The 14699-nt window shown below is 44.5% G+C and overlaps 1 protein-coding gene, 1 long non-coding RNA gene and 1 other non-coding gene across 4 annotated transcripts in view; 2 read left to right on the forward strand and 1 right to left on the reverse strand.

Moving 5' to 3' along the window:
- Nucleotides 1-12343, forward strand: part of PRRC2B (proline rich coiled-coil 2B) — a 103258-nt gene extending 90915 nt beyond the window's left edge. The window contains 4 exon segments of the mRNA XM_077147246.1: nucleotides 3060-3236; nucleotides 3914-4005; nucleotides 6244-6325; nucleotides 7646-12343. Coding sequence (XP_077003361.1) covers nucleotides 3060-3236; nucleotides 3914-4005; nucleotides 6244-6325; nucleotides 7646-7780 — 486 coding nt within the window. The 3' untranslated portion in view covers nucleotides 7781-12343.
- Nucleotides 2099-2184, forward strand: LOC143675350 (small nucleolar RNA SNORD62). Its single transcript, XR_013171577.1, has one exon. It is a non-coding gene; the product is annotated as a small nucleolar RNA SNORD62 (small nucleolar RNA).
- Nucleotides 4793-14682, reverse strand: LOC143672696 (uncharacterized). 2 transcript variants are annotated; one of them, XR_013169948.1, is made up of 3 exons: nucleotides 14632-14682; nucleotides 14311-14483; nucleotides 4793-5098 (listed from the first exon to the last, which is right to left on the reverse strand). It is a non-coding gene; the product is annotated as an uncharacterized LOC143672696 (long non-coding RNA). The 2 variants fall into 2 exon arrangements; XR_013169947.1 differs by having other exon boundaries at nucleotides 14615-14682.
- Between the last annotated feature and the right edge of the window lie 17 nt (nucleotides 14683-14699).

Consider the following 14699-nt stretch of genomic DNA (forward strand, 5'->3'; position numbering starts at 1 on the left):
TAGAATCTGGGTTAGATCCTTAACCTCTTCTGAATAATCTGTTCACTTCTTTTACTTGAGACCTGGCTTTTCACTAAGAATATTGCTTCTCCTGCAGCCTTCTTTAAAGGAAAGGTTCTTTCTCTTGTCCAGCCCTTGTTCTGAGGCCCTGTAGACAGGGTGATTGGTTGTGCTTTTTTACATACTCACTGATACTTCTAAAACCACTGCCCCTCCCTTCTCCCTGAACGTCCAGCTTTGAAGTCCATACCATGAGATTGTGCTCCCATGACCCCTCCATGTCACTATGAGTTCCACATTACTAAATCCAATGTTTGATTTGCAGTCTTCATCTCTCCCTTGACCTGTTGGTGGTATTCAACACCTGTAAGAGTCCCTCCCCTTGTTTGGATCCTGCCTCACAGTCCCTCCTGGTCATTAATCCTGTCTAGTGCTTAGTGGTTTCAGTATCCATGTAGATGTTCCCCCAGGTCTTTGTACAATATACTCTGTCCTGCCAGTGTGTTGACCTCATCTTCACCATCCTCTTCTCTATTTCAGCCAACCACTGTTCACACTCCAGTCTAGACTTTGTCATTACCAGAAGGATCCTATTCAACCATCATCTGTTTTTTTTTTAATTTACTCTCTCTAGTGAAACAAATTCAGAAATCCTTCGAACCCTCCTGGGAATGTACAAACCACCTTTTGTATCAACCTTAACCCCCGCCCCACTTCATCCCTTTCCCTGATAAGTACAGTCCATCAGAGCTGAGCCTTTGCACGCTCCCCTCTTCCTTCATTGAATTCACCCAACAAAATCTTTATTTGGTTAAATCCAGTCCTGCCCCTACCATACCAACAGCCTTGCAACTGAATGAAACTAGAGGAAAACAGACTCATATTCTGACTGGTGTTTGGGGTCCATGACTGTGATCCATGAGGGCTAACCTCAAGTGGGCCTTGGTGCCTCCCAGCACTTGTGCTGCATTTCCCTGGCCCAATCTCCCACTCTCTTAGTAACTATTTTAAGCCTTTCTCCTCATTGCCTCCTACCCTGCCATGATCTTGCTTCCTTTGTTACTGGAGAAATACAAGTGTTGAGAAAAAAAGAGAACTTTTACCAGTCCCTACTGCCACATCTCCTACCCACATGTGCTAGTTCCCACACAGGCTGCTCCTTCAGTGTTCTGGATATATTGGTTCTTCTGAAGGAGGCCAGGCTCTATGCTTATGCAACAGGTTCCATCCTTTTCACTCACTCAAGGACGTTGCTCCAGCAAATCTCCTTCTCTTTCCTAGGTCTGATGTTTGTTTTTGTCAACATATAAATGTGTTACTATGTTATCCTGTTGATGTGGGGGACTACATCCTCTGCCAACCCCATCATTCTCCTGATGGTTTATTCTTAATCCTCCTCCTAACCAATCAGCAACATTTGACATGGTGAGCACTCCCTCTCACTTAGTTTTTTGGGGGATACTACTCCTGATTTCCCTCCTGCCTCCCTAAAATTTCTCCTCCTCAGTTTCTTCCTTACTTCCCCAGTCTCTAATTGTTGGCATAACCTAGGCTCAGTGGTTGGCCTCCTCTTCTGGGTACCACTATCTGGTCCCATGGCTCTAAGTACCATCTATGCTCTGTCACTGCCAAATTTATAGCTCTGGTCCAGATCTGTCTTCTGAATCTCATACCCTGTAAGCTATTTGGTATCTCCCCTTTGATGTCTCATAGCATCTCAAACTTAACATGTTCAACTCATGATTTTCCCCTTGGTCCTTCTGGTTTATCCAGTTCATGTCCTTTTTGGCTCCCTACTTTCCCCAGGCCCTGTCATTTGCTCCTCCAGCAGATCCTGTCAGCTCTGCATTTAAAATATATTCAGAATCAAACCATTTCTTGTCACCTCCACCCTACCACCCTATCTACATTCCTACCTCTTCTCCCTGCTTCTGTTTTGGGTCCCTACACTCCATTTTTAACATAGTCACCAGGGTGAGCCTTTTAAAACATAAGTCAGATCACACCATGGACTGAGTCAGTACTCTGAAAATGGTATTGTTGTCCTTATCATCTTATCCTGCAGCCTGTTGGAGCTCCAAGGAGGAGCCACCATAAGTCTCTATGATGGAATTCCAGTAGATCCTTCTGACCCTCCACTGTGGACTCAATAGCAGGGAGATGAAGAGGAAAGTGACTGAGAGACTGATGGTGGCCCTCACTTATCAGGAAGCCTCCTTCCTCTCTCACTGATCCTGCTCTGGAATTTAGAAGTCACCATTTTTCTGTCATAGCATACTTCCAAAGGATCCCTGAAGTTCCAGCTCATTTCTAGGAATCCTGAATCCCAGGATCCATTTGGATCTTATTTTCTGCCACCATTGGATGCAAAACAGTACAAGAGTTTTGCATTTTTATGTGCTGCTCAAAGAAATGTAAAGATAAACTTCCTATACAGCTTTCATCTTTTAGGACTTGGCTGGACTGTTACTTATTAAAATGTCTTCCTGACCTTCTCTAAGTCTTTTTCCCCACACCCACAACCCTCAGCACACACATGGGGTCTGTTGCCTCACACTTCATACCCTGAGCACCCTGTAGCTTTATCCAGCACTTGATGCACTGCACTGTCATTGCCAGTTCCCATGTCTGACTGCCCTGTGCGTCCCCAGCACATCGTGTACTCTCAGTTAATATTTGTTGGATGAAGGCTAGAAGGACTGAAGATACAAAAAGCCCTCTGCAGACTCATAGAGAAGACTCACATTTATACTTTACGGTGTGGGGCGTGCTATTTGGAATGAATTTACTCTTGCAGTTGTTTTCTCACTGCCTACTATATTCCAGTGATAAGATGTCCCCTCCACTATCAAGAATGTACCTCAATTAAAGTTTTTACTGGATTTTAATAGAAATACAAGATTTTTACTGCTGTGTAAGGGTCTTTAATTTTTTTGACATGTTTAACTCAGAGATGGCTTTGTTGAAGTAATATATGTGGTAGCTCTTAGTTAAGTGTATAAACTGGGGTTTGTGACTTTCTCCCCAACATTCATTCCTCCTCATGACTTTCCCAGCAGTTGACAATGCCACTGCCTGGCTCTCAGCTTTCTCTGCCTCGGTATGGGTCTGGTCAGCAGCCACTGATTCTGCCACAGTCCATTCAGCTGCCCCAAGGGCAGAGCCTCTCTGTTGGAGCCCCAAGAAGAATTCTTCCACCTGGGTCCCAGCCTTCAGTCCTTAACACCAGCAGAGAGGTAAAGATAACTCCACCCTGGTGTGACTGTCTTTAGTTTTCCAGTCCTTTGAAATTCAGTACTACCTGTGTTTTGGTAGAAAATGTTAGTCAGTAGTTTGGGATGCAGAGTTTCTGGCCTCACCAAAGCACCACTTTCCTACTCATTGAGGAATCATCTCAGAAGAACTCTTTAGTTTATAGGTAACAGGATAACAAGACAAACAAGATTGGGTGTGTGTAAGACTGCCAAGGCAGAAAGGAATGTGCAGACAGTTGATGCCCCAGGGAATCATCTGTGGAATCAGATGCAGATTCCAGAGATTCTGATTCAGTATATCTAGGAATGGGGTCCAGGAATCTGCATTCTTCACCAGCTCCCCAGATGATTTTTTGTGCATGACCTCTAGGATAGAAAAGTGAATGTTCACAATATGGTCTTTTTGGGTAATCCCCTGTGGTTGCCACAGTTAGCTCTTCCCTGCCCTATTTGTAAAAAAAATAACAAAAACATGTTATGATTCCTGCTTCTAAGAAGCAAAGCCCTCTTTTAAGCCTGGAGTGGGGTGCAGATTCCTTTAGAAGATGCCTCTCTGTTGGGGTTTCCGATGGGCCCTCATCAGCTCTGCCCAGTGTGGCTCAGTGAGATCTAGGTTGTCTCCTGGGCCATCAAGTAACAACTTGTTGCTTCTCCTTTAGTCCTCTCAGATGGAGATGAAGGGCTTCCACTTTGCTGACAGTAAACAGAATGTTCCTTCTGGAGGCTCTGTACCGTCACCACAGACTTACAGGTAAGGAAGTTCCCTGGGGATTGGATACTGAGTAGCTGTGCCTTCACTGTAAACATGACTCAGTGGCGCAAGTAAATTATGTGGAGCTGATAGACAGTGGTGGAAGGGCACTAATGCCTGTTCCCCTTTGAAGGCTGATGTGAATCCCCATAAAGTTTCAGTGATACTGTGGGAAAGTTGGGAATTAAAGAGTGTTTTTTTCTTTTGTTTTGTTTTTAATCATCATAACATAATACCCTGGATTAGGAGAACTTTCTGGGAAGGTAGGAAAAGGAACGGCTAGTGCTTTAATAGATGCTAGGACCAACCCTGACCATTTACAACTTTCTCGCTAAATTAACAATAAAAGAACTCACTGGTCAATAAAGCACATTCCCTAACAAGGGGAGGCAAATTACTTTTTCAAGGTATCTTCCTTCCCCTGAACTTGTCCTCTGACCCCTGCTAGGGGACTTTTAATTGCTGGGCTTTGGGGAGCCCTTCATAATACCAACTGGTAGGCCCTCTTTTTGCTTCCTCTGTATCTGTCTTCACCTCCAGTAACTGTCCTAGGTCCCCTAAGCTTAACTCAGAGGTGGCTTTGTAGAACCATTGCAAAGAACCTCTGATTCTGCTGATTTTTTTCATTCCTGAAGGATTGTGTTGGGATAGAAAGGCAATATGCTCTGGATTTGGGTCTCAGGAGTTTTGTACAGTCAACTCTTGTTATCTGTGGGAGATTCCTGGATTTCACCTCCTGTTTGCAAATGAGAAAACGGATACAGGATCTGCAATGTCTTGTGGTAGATTAAATACATAGCTCCAGAGCACCTTTAGATAGCTCCATGAGCATTAAGATGCTTAATCAGTTAAGAAGCACCTTCACAAATCAAATGACCATTGTCTGTGGGTTGTTCTTGCTGTAGTCATTCTGTCCCCATTGCTCTTTGAATGTCCAGGCTGAGTCTACCTCCATTACATCCATTCAATACCTCCAACATCATGTCCACAGAATGGCGCTTTTCGTGAATTTTTCCCCATTTCCTCTTTTCTGTTCTTAATTTCACTCTTTTGGCTTCAGTTTTGTTGTTGTTGTTTTCCAAATGCATTTTTCCTGTAGCCCAAAAGAACAGAAATATATGAAAAAGATTTATAGACAGTAGCACAGACAATGAGCACAATTTCAAAGAATGAAGCTACTTGTGCTTCAACTATAAACAGATGCTGTATCTACCCTGCTGTCAAGGGCAGATAATAACAGCATCTGGCTACAGAGTCTTACCCAGAGAGGCAAAATCCAGAAAAAGAAAGTACACATAACAAGAGTCGCCTGAGTTCATGTAGTGTAGGAGTAGCAGCTTTATTTGGGGGGGAATATTTGGTGAATATAAGCCTTAATTAGTAGCCTTTGTTTTGTTGGTGTTTTAGGGGTTGGGGAAATTTGTTTATCTTTATAGAGCAGTATTTCCCAAAGTTTTCTAGAAACAGAGCTTCTGAGACATGCCCTGCAAAAGAAGGTTCCCTGGTTAGATACTTTGAGGAAGCACCACATTCGAGATGACTTGCTGGAGAGTTGCAGTGTTTATTAATGTAGGGTCTAAGCAGTCCTCCAGTTGAGAGTCCTCTTAACGTTGTTTAAATAGTATTTCTCAACTGTTTTGACCACAGAACCTTTTTTTTTTTCCATGCAGCAACTCATTGACATCTGGGAACTAGTGGTCAATGGAACACATTTAGAAGGATTTTCTAGATTTTGTTCCCTTTGGTGTCTTTTTCCCTCCTCTTCTAAAAATGGAGAGTAGAAAGATAACCCAGCATAATTCTGGTTTAGTATCAGGTTTATGGTCCTTATTCTGAGGCACTGCGTCATGTTTGTCCAGTCCCTCAAAACCCGGAGCGACTGTCAGTGTCCATCTGCCATGTTAGGATAGAAGTCCAGATCAGGATAGTCAGTATATACATCTCCCATATGGGACACAAGTCCAGGTAGAATGCCTCCGCCTCTCTTCTCCTTTGGGTGTCTCCTCGAGCTCTGTGTTTGAAATGCCAGGGTAGACAAGGGCTGCCATCCTCCTCCTCCCCTTCTGCATTCTTGGTTGTTGTTGTTTATTTTTCCTCTGAGAGGTCTACGGACTGCCCATAGTGAGTGCCTCTAGTCAAAGCGGCCCTTCCTTTCTGCCTTCCTCCAAGTGCTAGGCTTTGATTCCATTTCTGCGGTGACACATTGTGTATTCTCACCCCTGCCTTTGGTTTTTTCAGGCCTAGCTCTGCTAGCCCCAGTGGGAAGCCCTCTGGATCAGCAGTTAACATGGGCTCTGTGCAGGGACACTACGTTCAACAGGTAGAAGATGGCTTTCCAGATCCTCCAGCCCGGGACTTAGGCCTGTTTCCAAGCGCCAAAAGAGAAGGGACTGTCCAACCTATTTGAGTGCTCCTTTTATAAGAGAGAGACATGCCCTAGCGCTTTGAGCATGGAATCAGGAGCCGGACAGCCCGAGTCCCTCCTGGTGAAGGCTTCTCTGCTCTTGACAGGCGTCTGGATCCTTCCTTGTCCTGCAGAGAAGGGAGGATACTGATTCCTCTGAGGAGGTGACGCCAGAAGGTGTACTACCCATAGCAATTTTGGGCTGACATGGCGCTCTGGGAGACTTGGTTAGGGCTGTGGGTTAGCTCTAGAAGCCGGGATGTGTATGTGTGCACGTGCTAGCTCTAGTAAGTGGTGTGTCTCGTCTTTGTCTTGGCTGGGTGGGATTATAGATGGAATTAAATTTTTTTAAGGAATTTTTCAATGTCTTTTTCTTCAGGCACTATTTCTTTGCTGGGGTACCAGCACTCAAACACCTCAGGCATAGGATTTTAAGTCAGCAACACTACTTGCTGGTGATGTTGGAAAGTTGATTGGTCTCCTTTACTCCTCCATACTTGGTTCCCCTGGAGATTGCTATTTGAATTGCATGGAATGAGCTTCTAAAGCTTTCTTCCAGAGTTCAGACCATTGTGTGAGGGGCAGAATTGTGGCTACTTACTCTTTGATGAACTCCACTGTGCAGACCTGCAGATTAGTGGAATCCTAACTGAGAATCTACCATTCAAGCTAGGGTCTTGGGAAAGGTTCTACAAAGTTGGAGTCATAGGGGTTGACTGAATAATGGCCAAAGAGCTGAGAGAATTAATGCTGCTTAGAGGCATGCTTGCCTGCCCCACCCCCTCAGCAGACTGTTAGGGGTTCTAAGACTTGTATGGTGCAGTTGAATCTACTTGGAGATGCTTTCCTCCCCTTTCTTATTTTGCCTGTAAGACATGGGGTGCACTGATTTGAAAAGGCTGTTTCAACTGGCCTTGGGAACAGAAATGCTTTATTTAGCCCCAGGCCTTGCCGCTTCTCCCACAGAGGCCCGGGGGTATCACTAAATGCTTCTTGGAAGACCTACTCTTCCTGCCTCTCCAAATCATTGCACTCAGAGCCTTTTGGGAAGGAACAGAGCAGTCATACATCAGTTTCACTTACTAGGAGAGTCACTTCCAAGTCCCATCCTTCAGCCAGAAGATGGACTTGTTAGGGTGGCCACTCAGAATCAGGAAGGGGGTGTGGACACTATGTATGCAAACAGATATTTATGCTTTAGGTTAACTTCCCTTTTCCCTATTCATCTGTCCAAAGGCAAAACAACGAGTGGATGAAAAACCCGGCCTGGGAGCTGTGAAACTGCAGGAGGTCCCCTCATCTGCCTCCCAGATGAAGCGAACTGGAGCAATCAAGCCTCGGGCAGTGAAAGTAGAGGAGAGCAAGGCCTGAAGGTGCTTGGCCACTACCGCCACCTCACCCCCAGATGTGGACAGTGCTGCCACTTGGCTTTGATACAGCCAGATGCTTGGGAATCTCACCAGATTCACCATCCACCCACCTGGCCCAGACTGAGAGATCTCCCTTCTCTTCTCCACTCCTGACAGCTCCATTGTCCAACCAGCTTGCACCCGTGGATATATGGCATTGACTTGCTTGCTTTAATATGAAACAAACAAACAAAAAAGCAAACGACTCCTTCATTCCCCCTCTTTTCCTATCCACCATGAATGTGGAGTGACTCAAGCCTTTTGTGCAGTACAGATTCATAACCCCATCCCTCAAATCTCCTCTTCTCCCCACTCCCTCCCTCTGTCCTGCTCTTCACAGCCAGGGCACTTTCAGCAGTGCTTCCCTTCTCTGCTTTGGCTTCCAGTCCAGCCTTACTGTACCCAGACACAGTGGTTTGGCAGCAGGGTCCTTTTAATTTGAGGCTTTTTGTTTTAAAAAGCAGCTGTGGTTTTTACGTAAAGGAAAGGAAAAGAAAAAGAAAAAAAATGCAAACTGTCTGTATAGCTGAACTTTTATATGTCCTTCGCCACCTCTCCCTTACCACCTCTTCTGTCTCCAGTAGTTTCCTTAACCTCATTCTTGTTTAATTTGATACATCACTGCAATACCTTAAGAGATGACTCTTAAGAAGACTCCTCCCTGCTCCCTCTTGGTTAGTTAACCTTTGAGGTTAACTTGCAAAAAGAGATGGAAGTTATTTAAGGCACTGATCGTGAGCATTTTTGATGTTCAGCTATAGGCTTTGGAAGCAATGGTGTGAACAAAGCTAAGGTAGATTGACTTCTCAGTTTGATTTCTGTCCCTTGTCTGATAACCCCAGGGGGCTTATGGGCAGCCCAGTGAAGCTAATGATGTTTTTAGCAGAAGAATTACACAGAATTTCTGTCCTGGACTCTTCTAAAGCCAATTGATATGTTGAACCCCAGGCACCAGAGATGAATCATGGAAATAGAGAGTGTCTGGTGTGAACCAAATGTTGCTTGGATGATATAAGCTGACAGCACCCACTGGCTCTGATCAGTCTGCTCTGTTTCTGGGTTTCTCTCACCCAATTCCTCAGGAGCTGCTGTATTTTCATACTTACTTTCCTCAAAACCTTCCATAAATGTGTCATTTTTATTTCTTCTTCCTGAGCCTGGCTCTTTCTCCTGTGCCTCTTCCTACAGCTTGTTACTAAAATCAAGAGATTTCATCGACAGAGTGATGAGTACATGACAAATTTTTTTGTTGAATCTACAGCAAAGGTGTGTGGTCTATATGGCTGCTGGGAGTTACTCCTTTTTTCTCTGCTCTCAGCAACAGACCCAGGTTATTGGGACAGAGGTACCCCCTAAGCTGGCAGCCAGTGCCATTCTCACTGACCTATACAGACAGTGGGGGCAGGGTTCCAAGGTGAGTGTGGGTCATCAGGCCAGCCAGGTTCCCAAGCAGCGTGAGCAGCTTCCAGAAAAAAAGGACAGCATCTTAAGTCTACAGAGTAACCTCTAGCAAAATTATGTGTGAGTCATTTCATGCTTTTTTTTTAAATAAGGAACAAAGGAAATTGTTCCAGATTCTGTCATTCCAAGGAAAAGAGAGGGGAAATTTCATGTTTCTCAGATGTTTTTAGAGTAATTAGCTTGCCATTTACCTATAGGAGGAGGGTCCAAAGACTTGAATCAGAGAATGTGCTGTAGGAGGGCTGGGATGTGCCCCAGGCAGAGGCAGCCCTCCAGCAGTTGTGAGCTGTGCTGGGGTCCTAGGTGGAGTCAGTGTCACCATGACTGTGTGACAAACACTCTATCTCTGGATTCTGAGCTCCTTGTCTGTAGTGTAGCATCCCCTGTCCTTCACTCTTGTCCCCACAGAGCATGGAGAAAGAAGCATCTTAAGAACAGCAGAATTAACTTATGGCTGTCTGCTGTTTTAAGCAAGTGGGGGAATAACCTAGGAAAGGGTTCCATTGTCTCATCCGTGGTGTCATCGAGGGAAGAGACAGTTTTATTCAGAAATGTTTTATGATTTATAACTTTTAGCAACTCCCCTTCTTGCCTTCACTCTCAGTGCTTATATATATATATATTTTTTTTTTTTCTTCTTCTTCTTCTTTCACTCCTGAATCTTTACTCTTAAGTCCCTTCTCAAAGGGCTGCCCACTTGGGGTGACTGGCATTCGTCTGTCCTATATCCCTCATCCACTTCTTCTTTTCCCCATGCGAGCACCCACTTTTTTGTACCTGTGATGAACCAAGGCCTGACTGCAGCTCCTCTCTGCCCCCAACGCTGCCGCAATTGACAGGCTGTCCCTGGATGAGTCTGGGTCTGCTGAAGCCACACAAATTCATCTCTGCCTGTACAGTTTAGAAGTACATCCACTCACACCTAATCCTAATGCACATTATTTGTCAAAAGAAGAAAAAGATTTCTTCTCATTTTAAAATTCAGAACAGTCCTGGATACTGTTAAAAGCAAAATCTTCAGGTGTACCTGCTTTCAGAATGACAGTACTTCCTGTTTGAGAGAAGAAAATAAAAACAAAAAGGTCACCTGTTCTCTAGCCCTTTTCTCTTATCCTATATTTCTCTCTCAACCTCTCCCTTTCCCAAATAAAAAAAAAAACAACACTAGAATTTATTTATATGTATTGATGTTGTAGGTCTAGGTGGAAAAAAAGTAAATGTTTCACTGTTCTATTTATATATATAAATGTCTGAATTATTCTGTGCAGGAAAGGCCAAGAAATTGCATGTGAAGTTCAGTGCATTCACCACCTCCATGTGACCAAAGCTGTGGTCTCTTTCCCACTAAAATAGAGATTTTAATTAGACTCTGTTGGAGCAGAGGGCAGGCCTATGGGCATTCCAACACCCTAGGCCTTTCCTTGGTCTGATTAAATTCAGTCTTTAGTGCAGAGGCTTTTTAAGGTGCAATATATCTTCCTTTCATGTGATTTTAGAGCTCAGCTCAAAGTAGTAAGATGTAGGGTCATATACTTTGGTTTCAAACTCCCATTCTCAGGGTGCAAATACATGCAGAGGCTTCTGCCAGGATGTCCTGGGGTCGTTGCCAGGAACAGGTGGTCACTAGCACTGATCTTTTCTGCTGCTGAGATGGGTGGGGGTTAAGGATGGCCACTTTGACTTGAAATCGCCCTCCTTTCTCATACTTGGCAGCTCTGCCCTGGCCGTATATGGTGCAGTCTGATGGGCAACCAGTGATCCTGTAGCAGTGTTTGTCTGCTTATTAACTGCTCAATCGAATGAAATTCCAGAGTGTGGGGTTGTATATCTGAAATGTCTCACCCATCCACGACTTCTCCGTTCACTGCATTTGGTCTGGTTTTCTTTACTGCTCCTTCCATTTTTTAATTTACATTATTATTGTTTTTAAAGTTCAAATAAATTTCTAGCTGTAGGTTCCTTCTTAGCGGGGGAGGGGGAACAAGATGACTTCAGTAAACATCCAGAAAAATTGGTTCAGTTCCAAAGCTGTGGTCATTCTAGCCACTTCCAGGGATACTGGGATACATTGTCACTAAATATTGACATCGGTTCTCTCAACTGTGCCACGGCCCTCCTATGCTTATGGATCTGCCTTTTGGATGGTTCATGACGTTTGTGACTGATACTCAGCCAAGGAAGCTGTGTGTGTTCACGGCACACCCAGCCAGAATGAGCTCACTAAGGCAGTGTGTGGCAACTCTGGTAGAGCCCCTTCTCCCTGCCGTTTGCTTTCACTCTACCAAGTAGTTGCCTCTCAAATCTTCTTGGCCTGGGTTAAAGGGTCTGTTAGAGATAGCACTTGACAAGGATACAACTAGAGTGTATGCAGACTTCCAGAAAGCCAGCTATCTGAATTTGAGATGGACTTAAACATCCTCCAGGACAAGAATGGTTTGGTGTTAGAGACAGATCTGAATTCTGGAAACCCCACTGTCACCCAGTCGTGCTTGCCACCAGGACCACCAGCGTGTATTTGGCTGCAGTGATCTTCCGGGCACATCAGACTTGCTCTTCACCCATTTTCCCACCCCAGTTTGGTGGCTACGAAGATTGTAGCATTGTCCCCAGTCCCTGTCTTGAGCATGTTAGGAAGCCTTGGAGTGGAAATTTCTGTTAAAGACTCTGTGTAGGCAACTTTCTTCCATTGTTTAAGAGGGAAACTGTAAGCTTTTAGCCTCATGCCTTGCATAGTAAAAACGGCTTGTTTTTTGTTTTTTTTTTCATTTTTGAGAGGGTTTTTGTTGTTCCCTTTATCTTGGTCTTTCCTTTCTTTGTCTTTTCATGTAGTCCAGATATTTGAAAGGGCAGACGATGGCTAAAAGTGTAATGTGCAACATGTTATACATTATTTTTTGGAAACTTTTACCTTGGACGGGAAATGGAATCACAGATTCTCCAGGCCGGTGGTGGCACACTCACCCTTTGACTTTCCCTCCGGTTCAGTACCTATTGTTTCTCCTTTCAAATATGTGATTGTATTAGCTCTTTCCATATGAAAGAATTCTCCTTATTTAAATAAAAAAAAAGTAAAAAAAAAAAATGCTGAACATGCCTTCTCAGATTGTGTGTCCCTTCTCAGTCATTTGACTGGAGAGACACAATAATTTTAGTTTTATAGATTACATAGAAATTAGAGAGGAGGGACCTGGCTGAAATGCCTTATCAATTAGCAGCCCACTCCTTTCCCCCTGGATGGTATTGAGATTGTGCGTGGCATCCCCCAGACCTCCACCCTGCTCTCCACCACCTCCTTACTGGCTGACCACCCTGTTCTTTCAGGTTCGACCATAGCAGAGGTTAAGTGAGTGATGTGATTACAAGGGTGACCGTGAATCCTTTTTGTGAAATGGATTTGTCTGCAAATTCACTGGCTTCACATGGTGTTAATTACAAACCCCCATGGCACACCCAACACTCATCCACCACCCCCTTACAGTTCATGTGAGAAGTGGTTAGAAGAGAGAAAGCATTTAATTTGGCGTATTTTGTTGCCATTTCTAGAGTACTTTTTGCAGGGCTCAGGACAGGATTATGCTGCACTTTGAGTTGAAGAGGACAAGCTGGGCATGGGGAAGTGGAGGCAACAAGAGCTTGGATTTGATGTCAGGCCTTTGCTCTGAGTATTGCCATCTCCTAGCTGTGTGGTCTTGGGAAAGACATTTCACCACTTTGAGTCACAATTTCCTTAACCATAAATATGTGGCTTGCAATGGAATCTATCTCCTGGAATAGTGAGGATTCAAAGGAGTCATGCGTAATATCAGCACAATGCCGAGTACCAGGCAAGCATTTGGAACGCTTACAAATTATTCCTAACAGCTTGTTCCCATAAGGAGCCGCGATCCCTCTGATTGCTTCTGAGCTTCTTAGCCATGGGAAAGAGTTGGGACCTTGGCATAGAATCTCAACTCTGAAAGGCATACCCTTTCCCCAGATTTATTGCTCCTATGTGTAGGTGGTTCATAGAATTTCCTGAGGGAGCATGGTTGTGAAGGAAACCAGGTCTGAGGCTGAGTGTCCTACTGGATAAGGGACACAGAAGCTGAGAGCCCAGCTCCACTCCCTGGGGCCCAGGGACCACTCACAGGCCAGAGCCCAGCCCCAAGCCCAGGTGCACCCCAGCTCCTCCTCTCACTATACGACCTGGGGGTGTCGCTTAATCCCTCATGGGTAAATAAGAACTTGCCTTCATTATATCAACTGGTCATAGGTGGCAATGCCAGTATATATGAAATACATATATATATATATATATATTTTTTTTTGTATGCTGTATGCCAGGGTCACATTTCATTCTTTTTCCATGTGAGTCTCCCGTTATTGCAATGCGAATTTTTGTTTTTGTTGGCTTCTTACATTTGGTAAGTGTGTGGGCAGGAAATCGAACCCGGGTCTCCCACATAGCAGATGAGAATTCGACCACTAAACTACCCTCACACCCCCTGAAATACGTATTTTGCAAACAAAAAACCAGAATGCAAGTTATTAAATCTGCAATATCCATTTTGTCCATGTTCATTAACATATTTATACAAGGAGATCAGAAAGGGGGTGAGAAGGGTGATCCTTCAGTTGGGTTATGCTGTTAATCACCCAGGGTCTAACAACTGCAGTAAAAAAGGGGGGGGGGGCGGGTGTGGCCGACGGATAGAACTTGCAAAGGTATTGCGTCTGGCTAAGAAGCAAACGATTCGATCGGCTCTTAATGTGGCACGTTCAAAAAGAAACTAGAGGAGGCTGGTGAGCCTGATGAATTACAGGAAGGAATCCCTCGGGATGCAGGAAGTGACGATTCTGCTGAGCATGACATGCCTGTGAAAGTTCAGGGGAGATACCACACGAGGTTCAGTTGCTCCACCTGGAGAGACTGCTGGTCCTGAAGCCACGCTTGTGATTGAAGCCGCTCAGGATGCGGAGAAAGGCACCTGGCCCTATTCTGGTGTCTCTGGCAGCAGAATTTCATCATATATCTATTTTAAGCGCACTTACCCTTTGACCTTTTGTCTGCTACGAAGATCTATGTACAGTATGTTCACTGCAGCGATGTTAGCAAAAAATAAAAATAAAAATCGTAGAAACAAGCTATAGTTTATCCAGGGAGAGGACTGTTGTGCAGACACGAAGTAGATCTCTGTTCTGACACATAAAAGTCTCTGCCATAACTGAGTGAAAAAGCAAAAAGAAAAATATGGATGTGATCTCATCTGTGTTTCTGAAACATATATCTAATATACACAGAAATGTCTGAGATACCAAAGCAGTTATGACAAACTTAGCAGAAGAAGACCTTTACTTTTTTCGTCTTACAACCTTGAATCCTGCTTGAGCTGCTGGCCTGGACGCTGCCCAGCAGTACGGCAGAGGCGGGGCGGGCGCCC

This window comes from Tamandua tetradactyla, chromosome 2 (genome assembly GCF_023851605.1).
Source record: "Tamandua tetradactyla isolate mTamTet1 chromosome 2, mTamTet1.pri, whole genome shotgun sequence".
Classification (NCBI taxonomy): Eukaryota; Metazoa; Chordata; class Mammalia; order Pilosa; family Myrmecophagidae; genus Tamandua; species Tamandua tetradactyla.